At 41.9% G+C, this 10,076-nt stretch overlaps 1 protein-coding gene across 1 annotated transcript; it reads left to right on the forward strand.

Moving 5' to 3' along the window:
• The first annotated feature begins 367 nt into the window (after positions 1 to 367).
• Positions 368 to 8,816, forward strand: tent5bb (terminal nucleotidyltransferase 5Bb). Its single transcript, XM_062436161.1, has 2 exons — positions 368 to 523; positions 7,763 to 8,816. The coding sequence occupies exons 1-2, from the start codon at positions 368 to 370 to the stop codon at positions 8,786 to 8,788; spliced, it is 1,182 nt and encodes a 393-aa protein (XP_062292145.1). The 3' UTR covers positions 8,789 to 8,816.
• The last annotated feature ends 1,260 nt before the right edge of the window (positions 8,817 to 10,076 follow it).

A 10,076-nucleotide genomic window follows, 5' to 3' on the forward strand; every position in this document is an offset into this window, starting at 1 on the left:
GTTAATCCCAGCTCAGTAAAAACCCGGTGTGAGTCCAGAGGCGGCTCTAATCTGAAGACAGTCAGTGGAGACGCAGTGAGGGACACAGAGCGGGACTGGAAGTGACTGATTTGGAGATGCCTGGCACTCTTTCAAACTTTTCCATCACGTTATTGCATTTTGGAGCTTTTTAAAAGTTGCCTAGAAGCGGAGACATACACACACACTCACGCACACACAGAGAGAGAAACACAGCTGTGCTGCCTGTTTAATCCATTTGATCCCAGTTATCCTCATCACCGGCTCTTCAGTGGGGAATTGCGCTGCGCTTCTGTTCACATTATCCTGCCTGCACACCCCGTGGACATCTCCGTTAAGTCCGGTCGTCATGTCCTCCGGTGATGTCTCGGAGCTGAGTCGGCGTGTGAGCGTGCTTTCTTGGGATCAGGTGCGGCGTTTGGACTCCATCCTGGGCGAGAGCGTCCCGATCCACGGCCGAGGAAACTTCCCCACGCTGTCCGTGCAGCCCCGACAGATCGTTCAGGTGAGACCACGGTCTATCCACCAGTCTATCCAACAGTCTTATAATAACTCCTCTAATGTAATGTTTCAGGAGCGCATAAGGCATCAGTGATAGAGAAATAAAAATACTTAATCATGTCTACTCGGTGCTTTAAGAAGAAATGCAACTTTAATCTGCTTTAGTAAAAGTGGCACACAGTATAATATATTAAATCAGCCCCAAAAATTAACATTGAACTTGCATTATGACTGTTAGTGATTCACAATTGTTCCATGAAAAATAGAGAAGTTGTAAGTAAAGAGAAGGAAAATAATAGCCTTAGGCATATGAAAGTTTCTCTCCAGGTCTTCCCCATCTCTCTCTCTCTCTCTATCTCTCTCTCACACACACACTGGACACGCACTTTGGCACATATTTCAATTTTAACAAGTCATGAGTGGGCAATGAGGGTAAGTAAGATGTGTTTTAGATCATATTTAACATGTTTCAGAATCAGATGACAATGAGAACTTGTAATTCTTTTGGAGTGACTAGTCACTAATAGAAAAATACCACAACTGTATCATCTGGAATTATATGATATCAAGTGATATGACATAATTTATTCAGAAGGACTTTTCAGTAGATGCCCAAATGTCAAAAAAATAAACCTAACTCACTTGTTGCTTTAACAGCGTGGATAAAAATAACTTCAGAGCAGCCCAAACCTCACAATATTACCCTTTGCTTCTTTCAGCTTCGTGTGTTAACACATGAAAGGAGACTGCTCTTTCTTTTTCAAAGCACATTTGTGCAACACAGCGGTAAAGATTTGCGGCGGAGCTGATTACACTCGAGAAAGACATTTGATCACTCACAGTCTTAACACAGACACAAGAGTGGGGATGATCTAACACCATGACTGTAGTTTTCCACTAGCTCACTAATGCCTCTGCTCCTTAAGTCATTTTCTTTTCACAGCTCTTGTGAAAATAAGGGCAAGATAATGACTGAGCCTAAGTAAGTTTACTAGGAGTAAAGCGTATAGAGGTTGTAATTTTCCCTTGACATTATTTAAACGTCTGCGCTTGTAATCCTGGTTCATATTTCACTTCTGTGATTCATATTTTCTGTGATGATCCCGTCGGGAGGAAAGACCCTCACACACATGCACGCACGCAAGCATGCACACACACACACACACACACACACACACACACACACACACCACATAACATTTAAAGAGCCTCTATAATCAGGGAGGCCCCAGCCATCTGTACTGAACATCCCCACTGATGTCTCCCCTTCATTACACAATCCTGTAGACATCAGGGACCCCAAACTGTTTTCTTTCCATGAACCAGTCGTTTTAAAGGAAGGAAGGAATTCTAGCTTCTGGAAATTTAGCCCACTACTTACCCAGTATCTGATAAAAGGCTTCTCTATGTCTCCATTATCTGCTCTAACACAACACTTCAGTAATTGACTAGCTCTAACCCAAGGTATCAAGATAAACATTTTTAGAAGTCTACAGTTAATTCTGACGTACAGTATGGCCTGAGCTTAAGAGAATAAGATTTTTGTTGGTGAAGCAACAAAAATCTTAAAAATCTTGTGTTTTTTTTGTGTAAACCATTTATATAAATGTACAACTCAAACTCAGACATCACAACATTTCTATCACTTTTAAGATAATGCAACTGGTCTTCATTTTAAATAATCTCTCTGTCGAGGTAGGTATCTCTTTCTGGTGCTACCCTGACGATAACTTACACTGAAGACTACTGTTTTCCCAATGTCGTAGCACATTTACAACAAATGAACATATACCTTACATCACTGTCGACATTTTCTCAAAGCAAAGTGAACTCAGTTAACATCAGCCAATAAGTACACCATATGGCTATAACGTTATTTTGAAGAAAAAAAGAGTGGTCGCCATGTGCAAGTTGATTTTCATACCATATGGACCTGAATGGAAACCAGTGGCTGTTTTAAAGGAAGGAAAAACACATTCAGAGATATAAACCGCTATGATATACTTTGGAAAACCGTTGACAGTAATGTGGGGTATTCGTGATTAATGATAAATGGGCTAAAACATGGGAAACCATCAGTCTGTTTCTTTAATATCAGTTATTTTTAGCATATGCGCCAGACAGCTGTCTGTACCTGAGACAGAAAGATGATTTCAGAGCCAATCCTGTCGTCATATACTTGGTAAGGTGACCAATGGATCACACTCCCAAAGAGTCCGAGGGGCCCCTCTCAGTGGTTGATTTGTCTCAGGGCCACATTTAAATAACATCTGTTTGTGGTCTGGTGGGTGAGCCAGGGGAGCAGTGAAAGGGAAACTCTTAATGTTACAGACACCTACATAATCTCCATTTCACTTAATGTCCACAGTCGTCAATCCAGAGTCAGAAGGTTTGGGTACTATTCATGTTCTCTCAGCAGGCCATACTTACAGAGGCCCTATGTACATACCTGGTAGCATCATTCCACATGATGACAAATACAGATATCTGAATCGTATGTCATACTTTACGTCATGTCTCGGGTGGTTTTATGTGTGAGTGCGGGCGGAGGTATGGAGCCCTGTGTGTTTTTTTTGGCCACCAAAAGGGCTGTCTCTCTTTTCCACCTCTGCAAGCTACGGTATCAAATTCAAACAAAATTGTTGTGTCTACAGTACATGCTAGAGATAAGTTCCTTCCCATTTTCCCTGCTCAGTGACCTGTTTCGCCATTGTGTGTTTTTTTTTTTGTTGTTTTTTTTTTCAAACTCGATATGGTGCTCCACTTTCCTCGGATGATAGTGAGTGGCCTGGATTTGGGAGCAGAATGTGAGGAGTGGATTAGTGCCTGTAATAACACTGGGCTTGTGGGTAAGGCTTGACAACGTATCACTGTGGTAAGTGAAGACCAGTCGGCTGACTCCACTGCAGTACCTGGCCAGACTGTAAACCAAGTCTTCACTGGGCTATTGTTGAAATTGAGCAACATGAAGACACCACATGCTCCCAATCTGCCCTCAGGAAGGAATGTTCAGTTTAGACTGTACGGTAATGATTTTTAACTGGCAGTTTGCTCTCAATTCAAAAATGCTTTCAAAAATTTTGCACATCTTTGTGCCTCTCAGAGATTTATCAGTGTGGACAGAAATGATGGTATTTCAGTAGCTGGATTTTGCATTGGTGAGGTTGGACTTTCTGTGGGTGGTACTCTTATCTTTTAGATAAGCCCAAATAGTTGGAATGGAACTTCACCTTTAAACTAAAACTTCCGTCAATTTCTGTGTGTCCAGGGCAGTAGATACCATTAAGGACACAGAAATCGTGTGTCCTCAATCTTTTCTAGGATTCTGAGAGTTTTAGTAGTCCAGAGGGACGTTACACTCTACAGTTCTACAATGAACTATAACATAATAGAAAAGTACACCCTTTGATAGTATTGATAAGGCTTTGGAAAAGCATTTTGAATCATTTGTTCAAATACAATTTATAAAAAATTGTACAATAGTTGAAAAATTAAAACAATAGTAATATTTTTTTTAAATCCAAAGGGTATGGGGACTTGGGCTCATGAATTTAGCATTTTAAAAATGGTTTGAAAAGTATAGAGATAGAGTGAATTTAAAGATCCTGCACAAATGATTTTAATTAACATTATCTAACAAAACAAATGTTAGGAACAGAACATCAAAAAGTTACTATGTGCAGAAGTCCATCTGACGAATTAGGATACAGTTTCAATGCTGAATTCAGCACTGTGCTACTGCATGTAATGTATATGACACAGTGTGAGTCAGCTCACTCATGGGTTCATAATAGCCCTTGAGCAGGGACCTTGACCAAGACTGCGAATAGCTTGATTTCACAGTTAAATCACAAGACACTATCACAGTTAGAGGATATATGAGGATGGCTATTCTTACCACAGTATTCACTCTCACCAGGTTTATCTTACATAGCTAGCTCAACAATGAAACACCACTAAAATCTCCTCAAATGGGTTCCTTGGATAAAATCCTATCAAACAAACTTTTAAGAGTCTGGGACATTAAAAACGCCTGTGAAACCAAGAAGCAGACAAACAAATCCTTAATTGAAAAAAAAAATGAAAAATCCATCTCATAGAGGAGCAACAGCTTCACATTTCAGCCTCAGCTCACTCTGGTCCAAGCATACAGGTGAATTGACCACCCGTGCATAGGAAATTCAAGGAAGCCTTTCAAATCAAAGGAAAAACCATCATCATCCCCCCGCAGCCTGCCAAGCTACTGTACGAATGACTGGCTGGGTTAGTTTTGGAGTGGATGTGGAGGTCAGGGACTCGTAACTCCTCATTCGCTGTCGCCATTTCCTTGGCAGAGGGATAATCTGACTCACTGCCCAGATCTCTCATTGGCGTCCAGGGGACTATGGGCTGGTAAATAGCTGGTCATTTCAAACTGCCATAATAAAAACACATTGAGGCCGCAGCTTAAATGAAATACTCAAGGAAACTATTGAGACTGGAGAGACTGTTATGTGTCGCCAAGGCGTTGTCAACACCAGACAGTCTGGTGTGTTTGCGGCTCTTTTTACAAGGATTTTTTTGCTCCAACGTCGGCGGAAGTGTCTCCCCTCTTTTGCTCACCAGGTGCTGGTGCGTCATGTGGGAAATGTACTGGCCTGCTGTATGAGTGCTGAAGGATCGGGATGGTGGGGGTGGTAGAGCTGGGCTTCCTCAAATGCTCCTTTCGGGACCCCCAGACAGGCAGATTATGGCATGCTGTTAACTTGGACCGACTGTTTAATTGTGAGGTCAGAGTAAATACTGCTGTGGATTTCCCTTTCTGGATAGTTAAAGAAAAATCTAAAGTGTTGTCTAGTGCTCTGTGAATCCCTGCGCATTTTCACTCAGTTTTTTATTGGGAGTTTGGAGTTCCATGGTTCCTTTGCTAAGCTTGGTTAAATATGGCAGAATAAACAACTTCCTGATGCGATATTATATCTTTGACCAGGGTTAGGTGAAAGAAACCAGCAGATAAAGTGTGACTGTGGTAGAACTTATTCTCTACATTATGTATCACAACTTTTAGGTTTAAAAGTTGGGAAATAAACACTTCTTTACTATATTTTTAAGCGTGAGATAAGAAGATTGACACAAATTCCATTTCACGTTACTATATTGTGTTTCCACATTTTATCTTAGCTTAATCTGTAGACACAGAAAAAGAAAAGGTTGTGTTCTAACGTTGTCTTGACAAACAAGTTTATGCACTCAGTGCTTCTGTGTAGCATCACATGCTAACATGCTGGTACACAGACATGGTCTTTATTTAGACTTTGTACAGGCACATTCCAGCACATCACCAACCTTGACAATTAAACAATAAGATATGTGTAAATGTTTCTAGGTATATATTTTTTACTTTGGAGACCAAGGTAGCTGTTTTTCCCTGTTTCCAGTTTTTATGATAAGCTACGCTAAACATGTCCCAACTCCAGCGCTGTACAACACAGACATGATATTGGTCCCCCTTGTTGGACTCTCAGAAAGAAAGGGCGTTACTCTTTTTAAAGTCAGGAACTTTTTTCATACATGCAATAGAAACATTTGGCTCTTTGCCAGTACGGTTCGTCACAATGATGAGGAACCTGAAGCTATCAGATGAAGACAAAGGAAGGGAACAGAAAACACGATAATAACATACAACATACCTTGCTCATCATACTTCTTTAATCCTGTTTTCCACTTCAGTCTCTACCATAGCTGAAGTGACAACAACAAAACATACAAGAATAATCTCAGTTGCAAAGAAATCCTAAACTGCATGTTTTTATCACAAATCAGCATGCAGTATATCTTGTGTCAAGTAGCCGTGCACCATTAAAAAGGAATTTACTGGATTAAGTTTACACCTTGCATTATCAAATCTTAGGCTCTAACAAAAGTTCTGATAGGATTACCTGTCTGGATAGATGTCAGTCGACACTGGCTGAGAGCTGGTAGGATATGAGCAAAACCCCAGGGCTCAATTAGAGTTGTCTAGCACACAGCTGTGTTTTGGATTTCTTCAGTATTGGCCTTGTTTGGCTATTTTCTCCCCTAAGTGTCATTTGAGTGATGCAACAGACAGGAAGCATAAACATATCAGCTGTCTGTAGCTCGACAGTTTTCCCAAGTACCGCTGTGGTTTAGCATGGTGTGTGTTCCAATAACCACATAAACCTTTTTCTTGCCAAAGAGTGTTTATATGACAGCAGAGGATCACTTTTTCTCAATATGGTCATAGGGCACAAGTTTAAAAGTTCACAGCTGAGCTTTTATTTTTTTCTCTCTTTAGCTTAGAGCCTCTTAGAGGAGACAAGCACTGACATGTCACTTTGCATCTCTGTTGTGCTGAAGTTGCCCCCATTTCAACTAGATGAGATAAGTCTGCTAAATCAGCTATTCAGCTTATTACAGGCGTACTGTACAGGGTCAGTTATAGTTAATGATACCAGCCATTAAGTGGAGGATTACAGCCTTTAAACTGCTGCTTTTGTGACAGAATGTCCCTCGAGAAAAATACTGAAAGCCAACCTGCTTCAGTAATTTGCCTCAGGCTACACCTGCCATCAAATATTAAGAAAAAAATCTCAAATCCTGCGGTCTGCTTGCTGTAGCAAGATGTCTTATATTTAACGTTAAAAGTCCAAGCAGTAAAAAATGTGTGAAATATTAAGTTAATAAAGAATAATTATGGGTGTTTAATTCACCAATTGTTGTCTTACTGCTCAGCCTGCTGTGATTCAGTGTAGTCCATTTGTGTATTCCATCATCCTCCGCAGAACAAAATATGTGCTTTTCATGGCAAGGGGTTTGGAAGCTACACTTTGATCGATGCTAGGAGTACTACCAGTAATGTTTGCTTGATTATCTGGTGGATAAGATGAAAACCCCTTGGCAGTGGTGGGGGCTCGCCTCTGCTCTGCAGAAGCCACAGATGTGGTCTGAATCTGACTTTTTTTGTTGTTGCCACAATTAAGAAAAAGCACACAAGAAAAAGTTACAGTACACCAGAGTAAAATTTAGAAGTGCCTGTACTGCATAACAGTGAGTACTGGCCCACTTTGAGCACTGATTATGTATGAATGACAAACCTCAGATGTTTTTCTTGGTACGTAGTCAGGGGAAAGCAGCTCCCTTTTTGCATGCAGAAACTTGTGCTTCCTGTGTCACGCTCTTCAGATTGTAATTTTTTGTGGATACCCATCACTCACGTTTTCTTCCATGTCTCTGTATCTTTTAGGTGGTCAGGGCTCGACTGGAGGAGCGGGGCGTGGTGGTACGCGATGTCAAGCTAAACGGCTCAGCGGCCAGCCATGTGCTTCATGAGGACAATGGCCTTGGCTACAAAGACCTGGACTTGATTTTCGGCCTGAGCCGGACTGACGACAAAACATTCCGGCTGGTGAAGGACGTGGTGCTGGACTGCCTGGTGGATTTTTTGCCTGAAGGGGTGTGCAGGGAGCGAATAACAGCTATTGCCCTGAAGGAGGCATATGTCCAGAAATTGGTGAAAGTTTGCAATGACACCGACCGTTGGAGCCTCATCTCGCTGTCCAACAACACCGGAAAGAACGTGGAACTGAAGTTTGTGGACTCCCTGCGGAGGCAGTTTGAGTTCAGTGTTGACTCCTTCCAGATCACTCTGGACTCGTTGCTGCTCTTCGATCGCTGCTCGGAGACAGCCATGTCTGAAACCTTCCACCCCACAGTGCAGGGAGAGAGCATGTATGGAGACTTTGAGGAAGCTTTGGGTCACCTTCGCTCCAGGACTATCGCCACCCGCAACCCAGAAGAGATCCGAGGCGGAGGGCTGCTCAAGTACTGCCACCTCCTGGTACGAGGCTTCCGGCCATCCTCGGAGTCTCAGATAAAACAGATGCAGCGCTACATGTGCTCACGCTTCTTCATCGACTTCCCCGACATAAACGAGCAGCATAGGAAACTGGGGGCGTATCTGCAGAACCACTTTGCGGGCATGGAGCACAAGCGCTACGATTACCTGGTGACGCTGAGGCGGGTGGTGGATGAGAGCACTGTGTGTCTGATGGGCCACGAGCGCCGACAGACACTGGCACTTATTTCCGCACTGGCACTGCGAGTAATGGCTGAACAGAATGCTATCCCCGCTCTGTCCAACATCACCTGCTACTATCAGCCCGCTCCCTATGTCAGAGATGTCAACTTCAGCAACTACTATGTGGCACAAGTTCAATCACCAATGCATACGTGTAGTAACTCTTATCAGACGTGGCTGCCTTGCAGCTGAGCAATGTCTTTTAGGATGTCCGAAGAGCTTTCCGGTTTATCTTTACATTTTTGTAAGCTGAGCATTTCATTCTGAGTGCTGGGTTCCTCTGTAACAGTGTGGCTTTTTTGGTTTAAGGCCCAACATGGACAAAAAGTAATAATGTATAATTTTTATTTTTGCCAAATCTTATATCAAAACCATTCCACTAAGTTATATTGATTAATACTGCTGTAAAAAAAACACAAAAAAAACAAACAAACATTCGAGCCATTATAATTATACCCTTTTTTTCTGTTGTCATTTCATAACCAATGTGGACATGTATGGAAAAATATGAAGGGTTGATATGTGACAAAGGAACTTTGCTATTTCTGTTTCTTGTTTGATGGAGGCTTGTATTGGGTCTGAAATGTAAATACTTGGTAAGAAACCAGAAAGCTGTTTTTTTGTTCTGTCTGTGGTTTCAACTGACCTGACTGGGAGGGAAAAGGACCAAAGAAGTACTTTCTTCTGTAGCATGACAAAGACTGTATGTGGTTCAAAGTGCCTAAAACTGACCAATGTCTTTATAGTAGTTGCTATGTAAGAATGTTTTTTGAATCTTTTTCATCCAGGTTACTGTACATTTCTATATCCAAGGTCAGGGTATTTGTTTTTAAATCATTAAAATATGTCAAAATGGAACAATGTGGCAGATTGGTATTTCTTTTAATTCTGTACCAAGTTCGTAGAAGTAAGACAAGGACAAACTGTTTTATTATGCTCCAGTTGACTCAAATTAGTCTGGGGACTGCATTCTCTGTATCTCACTGTCTCACTTTCTGCGCCTCTAAAGATCTCTCCCGGTCTATCTTTCACTATCGTTCTCAATCACAAACTCCTCAGTGTGTTGTCTGTGTTTCATCAGCCAGACACTGACTGGCCTGACACAAACACTCACTTGTTCAAGTCCTCTGCATTTTTTCCCCGAGAAACGGATTCCCCTGAGCTTAAGCCTATACATTAGCTATTTCCGTCCACTTGTGCATCCGACAAGGGGTTTCCCTGGCCTCGCTCAGAAAGGGGAGATTGCTGCTGCTGCTGCTTGTCTTGGATGAGTTGTGCTCTGAGAAGGCAGCTGAGGACCAGGTGGTGAAATGGGACTGCTGGCTTTTCAGCAAATGTAATGATGCATTCCAGCACTTCTCTTCCTGGATGATCAAAACAGTTCAGTATTTCATCCTCACTTAGCAGCATTTCTCTTTCTATGTCATTTTATCCTAATTACTTTTGCATGGGGGATGACTTCTTGAGATTTAGTAGAGCG

The sequence above is a fragment of the Scomber scombrus genome, chromosome 16, assembly GCF_963691925.1.
Source record: "Scomber scombrus chromosome 16, fScoSco1.1, whole genome shotgun sequence".
In the NCBI taxonomy this organism is placed as follows: domain Eukaryota; kingdom Metazoa; phylum Chordata; class Actinopteri; order Scombriformes; family Scombridae; genus Scomber; species Scomber scombrus.